The sequence below is a fragment of the Capricornis sumatraensis genome, chromosome 10 (genome assembly GCF_032405125.1).
Source record: "Capricornis sumatraensis isolate serow.1 chromosome 10, serow.2, whole genome shotgun sequence".
In the NCBI taxonomy this organism is placed as follows: domain Eukaryota; kingdom Metazoa; phylum Chordata; class Mammalia; order Artiodactyla; family Bovidae; genus Capricornis; species Capricornis sumatraensis.
In genome coordinates, this window is record NC_091078.1 from 71,577,397 (window position 1) to 71,593,175 (window position 15,779).

Consider the following 15,779-nt stretch of genomic DNA (forward strand, 5'->3'; position numbering starts at 1 on the left):
AACAGCCCTGACTACTTCAGAGTTAATAATCAGAAACATCTCCAAATAAGTGACCTTTAAATAGACTATAAGCCAGTTTATAGAAGATTCGGGGGGACATTTCAGACAGAAAAACACTAGGCAGGTCGGTAAAGTACCTCACATATGGTCATGTGGTTAGGAGTTTTTAGAATCTTGGCTGAATTCACTGAGAAACCATTACTATAATCTGATGTATACTTTGTAAGGCTTCCTGGGATTGTTTAACAAATTTCAGAGGACCACAAAAATGAAGCAAGACGACCAGCCCTAGGAAATAGATGTCTTGGTTTAGAGTGGTAGCGTTAGTGGTAAACTCTAAAGAGTATTTTAGAGTTACAATTGATAGATGATGTGAAACAGTGAGAAACAGTGGGGCCAGGAATGCCTTTCAGGCTTTTGGTTTGAGTGACATAGTGATAATAGGGTCATTTATTAAGACAGAGAACCCAGAGAAAGAACAGTTTAGAGGTGTTAGTGGAGGTTGTTTCATGTATTTGGACTAGCATTTTCTCAAACGCATTAGTTATTTGGAATATCTCCTGTGACTATTTAACAAATATTTAAAAAATGTCTCTCGGATGCCAGAGATTATGCTAGACAGTTGATGCTTCATAAAAAAGAAGATGCCCTTATAGAATTTCTGGACTAATCAAAGTAATAGACATGGTAATTACTATAAAACTGCAACAGTGACTGGTGCAAATATTGAGAGGTAAGTAATAATCCGATACACTAAAAAAGTGTGATTTGACCGAGTTATGGAAATTTGGGGAGGTTTCTCTAAGGAAATGACATTAAACTTTGAAACAGATCAGTGATTTTGTGAAGAAGTAAGTTTAAAAGGCTCACAACAGGAAGAAATTGACCAAATACTCAGAGCTGATAAAAGCTGAGTCTTAGCCTGAATTCCTTAAAAGAGCCTGCAGCAGTCAGTATATGGACTACTAATTTATGAGGGAGTGCAGTCCCCATAAACTAGTATTAGGCACAAGGGAAACGGAGACTGAGGCAGGAAAAAAAAAAATTAATAGATTCTATTCAATTGGCCCCTGTTGAATGCAAATGATTGATCTAATCCATGGGACGATCCTGTATAAGGGATGTGGGAAGGGACATGAGACAAGAAAGAAGGTTGGAATTTACCTACCAGTTTCCCTGTATCACTGTAAAACCCTTACTCTGTGGGGTCTTAACTCCTCCATGAGCAGGAATAGGGACCAGGCAGGGTTCCATGGCATCTCATGCCATAGTGGCAAGGGAAGAGCTTTCTGGAAGAGTTTCATCATGAGCACTCCCCTTCATTTCCACCTGGATTTCGTCTGTCATTCATGGAGAGCCACTCACTCCAACTGCGGTTGGTACAAGACTGACAGCACCTCAAGAATCCGAAGCATTTGATACAACCACTGTAATAGGAAGGAAAGGAGGAAGGGAACGATGGTAAACAATGGGATTCAGGACCTGAGGAGGAATCTGACCGTGCTGGATAATGAGGAGCAATTAAAGACTTTCTGCTCTCTCTTAAGAACAATGGAAAGTCATTTGAGGGAGCAGAGTAGGGATGAAGTTGGTTTAGCTGAAGTGCTCCTGGGCCAATCCAGGACATACGCAAGCAATAACATCAACAGAATTTAGTGACAGGTTGAGCGTGGGGAGCAGGAGAAGACTGAATATGAAGGATGATGGTTAATGGCTTGAGTACTTACTGTTGCTTAAAATCACTGAGCTGTCCAGTTGTGGTAGGGGGTGGGAGTTGAACAGCTTTAGCAGGGGAAAATTATGCATCCACTTTCGAAACATTTTTCCTCCTGTCATCAGAGGGCAGACATCAAGTAAGAAGTCATCTATGGAAAACTTCAGGTGTAAGGATTTTGGAATAGAAAATACTTCAAAGTTGGCAGTCCGGATGTGACAATCAAAGTCTTGGAGGTGTGAGATGCTTCAGGGAGATGGTAGAGTGAGAAAGAGACTTAGGATTGAGTCTGCCAGGAACTTCAGGATCCAGTAAGCTTGTATACCATATTTTCTTCCTGGAGAATTGCATTGTAGCAGATTTCTCAACTTTTCAATGACGCTTTTTAGGTTGTATACACTGAACTGTTTTATAGACACAGTTTTGTTTGTTTTCCCCTAGTATGTGTTCTGACCATACTATATTAAAACCAAGAAGTTTCTAACCATGAATAAGTCAGCTTTAAACTCAAGCCCACCTTTCTAAAGCATTTCTAAGAGGAGTGAGAGAATAAAAAAAGTATATACTGTATGTAAACTGCTTAGTACACAGAAATTGCTTTTTAGAAATCACAATGTTCAGTAGATTTTCTGCTGAGCCAGATCAGGTGTTCCAATTACCCACTAGCCTTGGTGGAAAGTACAGCCTATTGGATGTTTTCTTGCAAAGGGACACTTCCACATTGTTCTAAAACCAATCAGATGAATATACATTCACTTTAATTTTACATTTATCATAACTATAGTTTATTGGCGTATTACAGTTTGTAGATGTGGATGATATTAAATGGTCTATTTGTAAAAATTACCATTCAGCTTTATGCTCTACTAATTTATACTTCATTTACAGATATCCCAGGATCAGAGGCAACTGAAGGTAAGGTTCATATGTAAATTCTGACTCTCCTTATGTGGATAGAAAAAAAAAGGAAACATTTTTAGAGTACGTGAAGTTGAACATTTATTGGGAAAGTTGAATTTCTTGTATACTGAAAATATTTTTAAACCATACATATTCATAGGCATAATACAAACACCACCTACAATACAAACACATTTTAATAAGGTTTTCTATTCTATGAATATTAATTCTAGCCAAAAGAAAATCAGGTAAACCAGTTCTGCGTATCTTTTATCTGCCTTGATGATGTAATCCAACAATTTAAGATATAAACAAAGTAAGCTTTGGCACAACCCTACTTATTTCACTATGGGTACTAGGATACATACTACCACAGATTACAAACCCAATCCCTTCATAATCAATTTAAAATTGTTACAAGAAGCAAACCTTAATGACATGTAAACATTTTTAGGGTTTCAATTGGCAATTATGTCTTAAATGCTTAGAAAAACACACCACCATTTCTCATTATTGTTCTCTCTTTAGCTCATCTCTTCCATGAATATAAAGTAGGAAAAATATTATTTGAGACTTCCAGCATAATTCCATTGTGCTTTACACTTTTATAAATATGGATACATCTAAAATATCAGATGCCTTTTTACCAACAGAATAAATCCACCAAATTCACATTTTCTTATAAACACATGCAAAATTAGTGAAAAACACTTTTGTATAGCAAAGACCCTGCTTAATTTCCTTCTGATTAATAATTTTGGATGGCATGTGCAAACCATACTGCTCATTGAACAGTAGATTTATTTCCTGTAGATTTGGTTTTCTATAAAAATATATTTATGTGTTCACAGGAAAAAAGTTGGTATGTGTGGAGTGACTTTTTGACGTATCGTTAGATTATAGGTTTGTTTATGAAGTTAGAAGGCATCTTAGCTTTTATCATTTTCAAATTTTTCTTCATACAAAAGAACACCCTGTGACAGAGATAAGGTAACTGAGATCATCGTTAGCACTTTGAAGTTGAGACAGTTTGAAGCAAAGGGGTCAAGCCACTTGCCTAAGGTTTACGTACAACATCAGTGCTGGAACCAGGAAGAGAACTTGCGTTTTCCTAACCCTTGAACAGCTCCCTAGGAACTGATCCCCACCATCAATCCTGGAGATTATATACAATCTATTACATTGAAATAATATTGGCTGTAGGCTAGAGAAAGTTAGTCATAGACCTATTCCTTCTGTGCAGATTCCCAGTAGAAACCAAATGCTATTGAAACCGGGTAATGAAGAGTCATAGCTAAAGGCAATCTTGAAGCAATCTCGTTTTTCAAATCCATATGTTTGGGACATTCAGAAAATATGAGCAAGAACATGCTTATTGCTCACAAGTAAAAGAACTCTGTGATCCAGGAAAATAAAACATTATTTGTGTTAACTTCTAATTGAAAGGTGATTACATTTATATTAATCCTAATGCATTTTTGAGACTATGTCCAACCTGCAGAAACCTTTTCAGCTGATGACAAAGATGAGGAACCGGGATACTAGAGGAACTCAACTCAGAAGTCCTAACCTTGGCCTCATTGATAGCTGAGTACCAGAAATTCCCCCCAGGTAAGTCAGAACATGATGACTCTTCCTTGAGAAAAGCTCTGCCTTAAAATGAGATAGGGATCAAGCTCAAGTGCTGGAGGGGTGTGTGGCTCCTCATTCCCAGCTTGAGGACCACAGTGCCTTCCCACTTTGGTAATCCTTCCATCAGAAGTGTGGTCAAGTCCTCAGCCCACCAAGTTTTGTTGTAAGTAAGACATTCTTTTCTGCTGCCTATCCATTTCGGAGGACACACAGGTTTAAAATGATAATTAGCTATTCAGTGTGGATTAGTGCTTGACTATTATACACAATTCCTCATTTTGGTCCATAAGAAAGAGAGTGGGCTATATGAATAAAAGTCCAGGCTTGAACAATATATACCCATGGGTAGAGTTCAAAAATGAAAGGAAAAATTGTGAGTTGGTTTCACATAGACATAATTCAGAAATATACTTAAGGATTTAATGGTAAGGTTAAGAAATATTTCCATAAAATGAGCTTAACACTGAATTTTACTGACACACATGCACAGCCCTTCATAGTATTTCTAAACCTCTCTCATGTACAATTTTAGAAGGACTAGTAGCTCACATGCCAGGAAATAAATTCTCTGAATTTGTACTAGCTTTGATAGAAGGAGAACACAGAAAAATATCCCACCCTGAAGATTCTTAAAATGTGATATAGGCAAACGTATGTATAGGAATTTTAATTTATGCTGTAAACAGTTTTTCTTTTTGGCGGGCTGGGGTAGGAGTACACTCAAAAACAAAAATCTACTTTGAAAAATATGAAAACATTCCCCTCAATATTTATATGATATTTTATTTTGAGATTGTTGGAAAAGCATATAAGAACAAAATCCAAATGCTTTGTACAAAGTCTTCCGTTTGGGAACCTCATGTTATTGGTCACAGCTGTGGATTGATGAAAAATGGTATATTACTATATACTCTAGCTGTACAGACATGCCTGTTAATGTTCTTTCTCACTTCAAAATAAAACAATCTCTATTTTAAATTGTGTAAATATTAACATAATATGTACAATGCATTCACGAAATATATGGAACATACCATTATACAAACATATAAAAAAGGTAAAAGCAGTCAATTTAGAAATGGAGCTATCAAATAGATACAGCTATCAGACCCCAGCACAGACACCTCTCTTGCCTGTTCTTTTGTAAGATAATCTTCTGACCACTGCTTCTTTTGCAGCTGAATTGAGTCCAGAAAAAAAAAAACAAACCATAAACAAAAATGTTTTTAGGTGTATAACTGATAGAAACTAAGTTCATGTTGAAACTGAAAGAATTCTGTTTAAGCAAGACCGTCTCTGGGAAAAGAGTTAGGAGCTCAATAAATACTAGTTGATTGTTCACCTAAGACTTCTGCTAGTAACATTTTAAATAATAAATTCAGACTATATATATTCAATGAAGTGTTATTTAATAAGACATTCATATTCCTCTTTACAGCTTAAATAACCAGGTGGCTTACCATCTTTTAACCTGTCATGAAGTGAAGTCACTGAGCCAGTTCTCCGAGAGTGAGTACACATGTGCATATGCAGAAAACCCGCAAGGCAGCAACATCTATGCAAACACAGTGAAGAGTGGGACCAGGCAGGTATGCATTTCACTGGATAGAGACTTTGGATTTAGTTGCGGTGAACCTAAATACAGGATTTGTTTTTGTGGTTTGCATTTTGAGCACCTGAAAGAAAAAAAAAACAAAACAAAACTCCAGGCCTATAGTGCTAAGTATTTTCACTTTTTCAAGGCAGTGCTTTTTTTCTTAACAGAGTTGCAGGATGTTTGAATTCTGGGTGAAAGCTTCTGCCAGAATGTTTCTATTCTATATGAAAGTTCTTGCTCCCTTGAACAGTTAAATCTGGAAGGTTGGTGTGAACCACTGGTTTATTGCTACGTGCTCTGTTTATGCCCGGAGTGGAAACGTTGCTGTGGAACTTCCATTGCTTTCCACAGATCCTTTCTCCTTAGACCCAGCATAGGCACCAATAAAAGAGCCATCCTCGTTGAAGAGACCGTGGTCACCTTCTCCGTACTCCACTAAGCTGTCGGCACTCTCTGTGGCCTGCATATCCCTGTTAAGGGACCGAAGGCTTCCTTTGAGGGGTTTTTCGTCACTGTCACTAGAAAATCAAAAAGAATAGTTTGACAAAATCTGAAATATTCATGGAAAGCAAGACTCATGCCAAAGTGCTAATAGGTTTTAAAAATTTCCAGATAATCATATTAGCACTGAAGACACTAAATGACCCTTTCATAAAGAAATGTTTAGAAAGTCATTACCAATTTGTGTTATGCTGAGTAACTGAGAAACTTTTCTGCTATTCACAACACTCCTGCTTCCTCCCTTTAAAATTGAGACATGCAGATATTCAATCTGGTTATGTACATAGAGAACAAAAGTTATTTCCTTCACTTTCAGGAACTTTTAGAACTCCTGGTCATCAAAGCTTGATCTTCTGCCTTCACCTTTGATCCTCCGTATTTTTCCAGATCCTTCCAAAAATGTCTCTCTTGAATGGGTTAATCAATCAAATTCTGTTGCTTGTAACCAAAGAACTTCAATATAGTTTATAAATTTAGAGTTGTTAAATTAGAAAAAGAATAGCTGGATTTTTAGAATAGGAATGCTACAAGTATCCTGTATTTATGCTCTGAGTTTTATTCTTTAACAAATCCAACTCTGAGTTAGTAAAATGTCTTTCAAATGACACAGTTTTCTTAATTTCTACCTGAGGATTTATTTTTAAATACCAACTTCTTTCACACTATAAAGCTGTATACCAAATGAGAAGATTTTATAAAATTCTAAAAAGGAAAAATTGGGGGAAAAGGTAATTAGCGCATGATGAGCACTTTATAGAATGGGGTAGTAGCTGGTGGTGTCCATAAAGTTGTTTCATTAGCTCAGTTTTTCTAGAAGCAGGGCAGGATGGTACTTCACTGCCCTCTGTGTTAGCGAGTGCCGTATGATTGGCTTTGGCCAAAGAACGGTGAGCAGGAATGACAATGTCGCTTTAGAGCTGCTGTTCCACGTGCCATATTCTGGTTCACTGCTGTGGTAACCTGCATACTCAGCCAGCTCTCCTAAGCACCAAGATGGCCAGAGCCATCCATGGTGGACACAGGCACGTGGACACAGAACTTGAGAGAGAAAAATATCAAGTTGTTTTCACTAGCAGTGTAACTACCGCACAACTGCACTCATCTCACACACTAGTAAAGTCATGCTCAAAATTCTCCAAGCCAGGCTTCAGCAGTACGTGAACTCCCTGATGTTCAAGCTGGTTTTAGAAAAGGCAGAGGAACCAGAGATCAAATTGCCAACATCCGCTGGATCATCGAAAAAGCAAGAGAGTTCCAGAAAAACATTACTTCTGCATTATTTACTATGCCAAAGCCCTTGACTCTGTGATCACAATAAACTGTGGAAAATTCTGAAAGAGATGGGAATATCAGACCACCTGACCTGCCTCTTGAGAAACCTATATGTAGGTCAGGAAGCAACAGTTAAAACTGGACATGTAACAACCGACTGGTTCCAAACAGGAAAAGGAGTATGTCAAGGCTGTCTATTGTCACCCTGTTTATTTAACTTATATGCAGAGTACATCATGAGAAACGCTGGGCTGGAAAAAGCACAAGCTGGAATCAAGATTGCTGGGAGAAATATCAATAACCTCAGATATGCAGATGACACTACCACCCTTATGGCAGAAAACGAAGAGGAACTAAAAAGCCTCTTGATGAAAGTGAAAGAGGAGAGTGAAAAAGTTGGCTTAAAGCTCAACATTCAGAAAACGAAGATCATGGAATCTGGTCCCATCACTTCTTGGGAAATAGATGGGAAAACAGTGTCAGACTTTATTTTTTGGGGCTCCAAAATCACTGCATGTGGTGACTGCAGCCATGAAATCAGAAGGTGCTTACTCCTTGGAAGAAAAGTTATGGCCAACCTAGATAGCATATTGAAAAGCAGAGACATTACTTTGCCAACAAAGGTCCGTCTAGTCAAGGCTATGGTTTTTCCAGTGGTCATGTATGGATGCGAGAGTTGGACTGTGAAGAAAGCTGAGCGCCAAAGAATTGATGTTTTGAACTGTGGTGTTGGAGAAGACTCTTGAGAGTCCCTTAGACTGCAAGATCAGTCCTGGGTGTTCATTGGAAGGAATGATGCTGAAGCTCAAACTCCAGTACTTTGGCCACCTCATGCGAAAAGTTGACTCATTGGAAAAGACTGATGCTGGGAGGGATTGGGGGCAGGAGCAGAAGGGGACGACAGAGGATGAGAGGGCTGGATGGCATCACCGACTCGATGGACATGAGTTTGAGTGAACTCTGGGAGTTGGTGATGGACAGGGAGGCCTGGCGTGCTGCAATTCATGGGGTTGCAAAGAGTTGGACACGACTGAGCGACTGAACTGAACTGATAACTCAGACTGTCCTGACTCTTAAAATAATTGTTTCCAGAACCAGGATGCTACAGTTACAAAAACAAATATGAAGAAAACTAAAAGACCAAATGTGGCATTACCTTACAGATCAGGCAAAGGGATAGCAAAGAAACTATTACCAGAAGCTGGAAAGATGAGAATTCACGTTATGTTACTGTCCCCTGGAATAATCTTCCTGAAAACACATAGTTTTGAGGAAAGGTGATGAGAACTATTAACTACTCTAAACAAGATGCCAGCTGAAATAGCGCAGGGGGTGGTTTTACCTGGCTTTTTAGAGCAGCCACAAAACATGAGGCAATGAGTTTTGAGTAAGGCATGTCTTTAGTTTTTTTCCTTATAAAATTGATCAAGTAATATGTCTTTCAAAAGCATTTTAAACAGTTGCCATAGATCGTCAATGACCCTTGCCTTGTGGGATTTGAGGCACAGTTTTCTAGTTTGTGCTTCCCTGGTGGCTCAGAGGTTAAAGCATCTGCCTCCAATGCGGGAGACCTGGTTTCGATCCCTGGGTTGGGAAGATCCCCTGGAGAAGGAAATGGCAACCCACTCCAGTATTCTTGCCTGGAGAATCCCATGGACAGAGAAGCCTAGTAGGTTACAGTCCACAGGGTCGCAAAGAGTCGGACACGACTGAGCGACTTCACCTTCTTTCTTTCTCCCTCCTTTCACCCTTTAATGCTCCTTTTCCTAGATAGTATCTGAAGTCATTTACCAGGAAATATCACAGTATAAAGAATATTAACTAAATGGAGGAAAGAAAAATAAGTATAGAGGCGAGGAGAGCTTACTATGAGGTTCAGATGTACATCGGTGTGTGTGTGTGCGCGCGTGTGTGTGCGTGTGTGCGCCTGTTTGCTTAGTCTCTCAGTCGTGTCTGATTCTTTTGCAACCCCGTGGACTATAGCTTGCTGGGCTCCTCTGTTCATGGAATTTTCCAGGCAAGAATACTGGAATGGGTAGTCATTTCCTTCTCCAGGGATCCTCCCGACGCAGGGACTGAACCCACATCTCCTGCATCGGCAGGCAGATTCTTTACCATCTGGGCAACCTGGGAAGCCCGCATAAGTTAATGCAGGAGAGCTAATGAGAATATTCCACAACTCTGTGTATAATGATGGATCCAGGGCAGGGGCCAGTCAGAGCCAACTGAGTCTGCTCCATAATATGGCTCCTGGTCTTGTGTGCTAATGGTCATATATGCTTGGAAACTGCAACAGCTCCCTTGGCTGCAGTATACAGAGCACCTGGCTGAAAGCAACAGAGTCCTCAGCAGGAACAGGTAAGTAAAGAAGAGGGTGATGGAAAGGTGAAGATGCGCCGTGACAACACGAGGGTGAGACGGGTAACACACCCTCAAGAGGTACTTACTTACCTCCTACCAGGTTTCTTGCAGTTTCTCCCATTTTGGCACACTTGTGTAAGTTTGGTCCAGGGGTTAAGAGGGACACAATCTTTTTCATCCTTTAAAGGCTGTCTTAACCTTCCTTGGATGAACTTTTACCAGAGCTCATCTTAGACAGCAATAGCTGCTCCCTTTTTTGCTCTTATTCTAATTAACTACAATTATTTGCATAGAGAATTCCCCCCCGACACACACACACACACAGACTAGGTTCATCTTGAGGACCTGTTTTGTGACTTAATCACCTTTGTAGGTGCACACCGCAGGTACACAAGGTACATGTTTATGGGTATACACTGAATACAACCTGAGTTCACAATGGCTACGGTGAGGAGTGACTACCAGATATTTTACCTATTTTATATAGATAGTCTCTAAATAACAATACTGTCCTGTGAATAACACCTTTCAAAGAAACTGTCCAAGCACACAGAGTCTACCTAGATAGCAGTCACACCTCACACCTCCTCACACAGACATTTGGTTGCTATCAATCACTTGTATTACTATTCTTTATAAGGGTTTAAAAATGTAGTCCTGTAAGCTTTAAGTAGAAATGCTTTTTTTAATATTTCAAAGTTTATTTAACCTGCTGGATATATGCTTTGATGCATTTTTAAATGGAGTGTAATGGTTACCTGTATTCTCCAAAGGTTTCATCTTTCGCTGACTGAACTTCAGGGTCTGGATGAAGATCCTCCTTTTCTTTCACTAGAAAAACACACACACAGGTAGAGGAGTAACACGAGTCATTTTAAAAGACATATTTCTTCAAAGCACTGTTAATGCGTCAAGTGTTTTGTGTCTGTACCTATTCACTCATCTTTCACCTCTTTGTTACCAGAGTTACAGCCTCGTGCAGTTATACATGAATCTAGTATTATGTGGGCAACATGTCTTAATGAAAGAGTCAAACCTAGTTACAGTCTCTCAGTGAAGACCGAATTACTGTGTGTACATTTTACAATGCTAAACTTCCTGAAAATGACATTGGCTGATATCAGATCTATGTTGTTACACCAAAGGACTAAAAAGTCTATCATTTGGCTGTTCTCTTCTTACTCCAAACTGCCTCAATAATCAGAATATTAAAGTCTATAACACCATAGGTTAAATGAGATTTATTCTAAACAGTGGGATATAGAACACAAAGATGTTGCGTCATTGTGCTCAGAAAACTCAAACTAAAATCCCGTCGTGGCAGCTTTTACTATTTACTTGCAGAGAGATGAGAATTTCTCTTGGTTTTCCTACAGTGTGAAATGCTGACTTGTGTTGAAGAGCACAACTTGAAGAAACTCCTTCAGAATCTGGATAAGGTAACACTTCACAAAGGACAATTTGGTGCATATTCTCTTTACAGTTTTCAGTTACTTACCTAGAACATCCATTAGTTACTGAAACTCTGATTCATAAGAATTCCGTATTCACAAGAAAAGGGGTATAACTGCATAAGCATTCTATGGAATGTTACAAAAATTTAGAAATTATTCTCTGGTTTGATTGTTCAATATACCTAATGGGCTCCCCAAAACATATACTGGATGAATCAGAAGCCAGTAAAGAATTTCATACTGATCTGATCAACAACAAACAAATAGCAATGGGATGAAAATCTTTCCCTCTCTATAAAAGCATCATGAATACTGAGCAAAAATAATAGTAACAACAACAATATATATATATATCTAAAACATTTGAAAATTGAAGTTAAAGCCAGCTATTAACTAGGATGATTTTTATTTATATTTTATGTACCATTAATTCAAGAGGTATTATACCTGATATATATCAGAGGAATAAGGGATGCATTCCCAGCAGTGGTTAACACAGCTGACTAGTGAACCCAGTACTGTTAGAATGTACTAGATCAAAATATCTCTGGGTCATGAATCTGTAGAGAGGCATACTATTAAAATATGTGTGTGACTTAGTAACAAGTCTCCCTAACATCTGTGATATTTTACAGATAGAAAATAGAAGCATGGAAGTATTATATGCCTCTCTAAAGCCTATTTTATATACTAGAAATGAATATTTCATTTTAAAAAAGATGGAATACTTTTGTTCATAAAACAAGTATCTAGAAATATTTTCTTGATCATACATACACTTTTTGGTTAGTTAGGAATTTTCTTTTCCTCTCAGTACAGTATATAATTAATGTACTAATATAAATAGACTTTAATGTGTAATTAAAACAATTGAAGATGTCTCTTACAAAGCTCTCCTAGAAATTAAATGTAAAGTGTGAAAGTGTTAATCACTCAGTCGTGTCTGATTCTTTGCGACCCCATGGACTGTAACCTGCCAGGCTCCTCGGTCCATGGGATTCTCCAGGCAAGAACACTGGAGTGGGTTGCCATTTCCTCCTCCAGGGGATCTTCCCGACCCTGGAATCAAATCCAGGTCTCCTGCATTCCAGGCAGATTCTTTACTGTCTGAGCTACCTGGGATGTCCTAAACAGGTAAGTTTACTTAGTAAAATTTAAAGTCATCGTAAGAAACAACTTTACCCGAGTACTTTCCACCTTTGTTCCTCTTCACAAAGCAAACAGTTAACAATATTAGTGTGAGTAGAGCAATTGCACACATCAGTCCAATAAACCAGCCTTGAGTGGAGATGTCATCGTACAGACCAGCGTATTCTGTTGTACAAAGAGAAGGCACACTGAGTACTGGAAACAGTCTTTGAAATTAAGCCCCTTTTGGGAACATTAAACATCATTTTTAAACATACGGAATAGCATCACTTTTGTCCTTGGAGTGCCCCTAGAGGGTATGTGATTTGAAGTACAGTTCATCAGGAGAATCCTGATAAATCGTTAATTCATTGTTCAGAAAGGGCCCTCTCAAACTGCATTTGACTTTGAGGATGAAAACCAAAGAGAAACAGTAGAGACAGATCAAGATAAACAAAGCAGCAGCAGCAAGCAAGCAAAAGCACAAGCTGCCTTGGTTACATGCAGATTGCCAAGGAGATTCTGGGGTTTTGTTTTTAGTTTTTGTTATTAACACATGTTAATTAACCACAGACATTTTTAGGCAGCTACTCTGATAAAAACAATTGAGAGGTAAGTCTGTACATTGGTGAGACATTTTTCATTTTGATACTTTTAAAACGCTATGCCAAAACAAATTGACACTATGGATTTTACAACTACCGTACTTCACATTTTCAACATAGGAAGTATGTAAAAGTAAATAATCTACAGAACATAGATGTATTGTCTAAGATGGCTCCAAACAGAATCTCATTTCTCACCTCTCCCTCTTGTCTCAATTACATCTTCAAAAATGCTATTGTTATCAACCCAATTCTTAGTCAAAAGGCGAACTACATGTTCAGCTCCCGGCTCAAATGACTCTACTGGGTGAATCTTTTGAGTAAGATTTACTCCTTCTGATATCTTCCCGACACTTTTACCTAAGAAATGTACACAGTTAATTCATATGAATTGTAATCACTGAAAAGTAGGACATGAAAAGCAAAAAAGTACTGTTATTTGAGATGAATAAGAGAGCCATTTGTAGCATTTTTTCCTCCGTTCTGAATTATCAGAAGATGAAGAAAATGAACATTTCAAGATTTTCTTTTTTAATGTGCTGAAATGGAGTAATGAACTTAATTCATGTTCTTTAAAAATGATACACTGGTTGATGAAGTGATGCTATAAATTTGCGTGGTCATATGAATGGTTTAAAACCAAACACAGACTTCAGAAAATTATACAATGTCACTTTGTGCAATTTGGACTTTCACAAACCTCGTAGGAACCAGATTTGGTGATTCTGGCTTATAATTGAAAGTATATGGCATTAAAATCTTTACATTACTTCCTTTGCCTTGGTCATTTTCATAAGTATTGATAGAACAGCATAATATATTAAATGCTTGAAATTTCTAGAAACTTAGGCTACATAAAAGTGCAGGTTTATAGGTACTTCTTTTAAATGAAATGAAATTTTTGAAGTGTTTGAGAACTTTACACTTCAAAATAAATGTATGTCAATATATTAATTGTAGAATATCATAGTAGATAAAAATATGACAAGTATAATTAAAATATACATTTAATTTCTGACCTTATAACAAAATATCTAAAATAATTTTGCTGCTGATCCATAATGTTGCTAAGAATTAATAAAATGGTTTAACAATGTTTAAAGGCTTTAAATGAGAATGTGTCACATGTTAAAATTTAGGTATAACTTTTCAACACAGTACAAATTGATTATATATAGTTACTGATAACACAAAGACATCATTAAAAATGGCACTGTGAGATAAATAAGACGTTACATTAGTTGAAGAAAACCTTCAAGATTGAACACTATTGAAACAAAACACAATTTTGCCTTTAAAAAAACATAAATTTAGTGTTCCATTAAATAGCACAAGCTTTTGAAAAACAGAGCAAAGCAAGTATTTTATTGCAACCAGTAATAACACAAAAAAGAATATTTCTGATTAACTCAATTTTTCCCCCTTTTAGATTATGGAATGCAAGCCACCTGAAAATCAGTGACAACCAGAAAATGATGGAAAAAATGCTTGTGTATCAAATCCCATTCTCTGATTTAATCCCAGATGTCCTTAAAATGCACCATCCAGGCAGAGCAAAGAAAAGAAAGATACACAGAAACAGATTCCAATTTGCACAAAAGTTAATAGTTTTAGAGTATTTAGTAATAGCAAGATGGATATTCTCAATAGAAATATATATTTTTTTCATTTTTCCCCAAAGATCATGCTGAAAACTACGGAAAAGACTAGTTTTTTCTGTAAATATGGCCATATAGGCCTATAGAAGAAAATTCAGTGTCAACAGGGGAAGGGGACAGTAGCTGACATTGCAGAATCCTGAAAAAGAGCACAAACATACTAGTAAGAAACACGTTCAAATCATGACACATGACAGTGAAGAAATATGCTATAAGACACTCAAGCACATTAGATATATTTATTTTGCATTTGCAGAAGAGAGTAGCATCCCTTGTATAGCCACATAAACAGCATTTTCCACCCTCTGAAAACAACTTGTCAATGCAACCAAGCCCACATTTGCCAATATTTCCATATATATGAGAATGCATGACTATTACAAGACAATTTTGTGATTTTTCTTACATGCTGCTAATTGCCACGAATAGGACTAGCATTTCTGATATATATTATAGTGTTGGTCCTTAAATAAAAGCAACCCTCCCCCACCCTTAAACTCTGTTTTAGAAAATACTACAGTTGCATATTTAGATTACCACTATTCTGACTTATTTTCTTGGTGTCAGACACTTGTTAACCATCCATTTGAACTCTAGAGGAATAAGAACCTTTTAGTTACTGAGTGTTTTCAGTCACCATTAAAAGTAGATAAATAAGTTCTTCAATTCACTTGGTGTCCAGTTCATCCTGGGGAACAATTTGAGTTTTTGAGAGAAACTATTTTGGATATATATGTGTGTGTGTGTATATACATATGTATATATACACATTCCCCCATAAAAGAAAGTTTTGAATATATAGGAACTCTTAGGAAAACATAAGCTCTTCAGTATTTACATTGAATAGGAACAAAATGAGAGGAAGAAACAAACTGACCGCAGTCACAGTATAAACACTTACACATTCATTTCATAGTGAGTCATGAACTTAAGTACATTGCAATATATATCTTATAT

At 37.4% G+C, this 15,779-nt stretch overlaps 1 protein-coding gene across 3 annotated transcripts in view; it reads right to left on the reverse strand.

The window, feature by feature from the left end:
* Positions 1-6,144: 6,144 nt before the first annotated feature.
* Positions 6,145-15,779, reverse strand: part of CHL1 (cell adhesion molecule L1 like) — a 91,803-nt gene continuing 82,168 nt past the window's right edge. For 2 of the 3 annotated variants that reach the window (XM_068982722.1, XM_068982721.1), the window contains 4 exons: positions 13,363-13,524; positions 12,614-12,745; positions 10,736-10,808; positions 6,145-6,361 (listed from right to left, as the gene is read on the reverse strand). In XM_068982722.1, the coding sequence (XP_068838823.1) occupies positions 6,145-6,361; positions 10,736-10,808; positions 12,614-12,745; positions 13,363-13,524 (584 nt within the window). The remainder of the gene's footprint in view (positions 6,362-10,735; positions 10,809-12,613; positions 12,746-13,362; positions 13,525-15,779) is intronic. The other variant, XM_068982723.1, reaches the window with a different exon arrangement.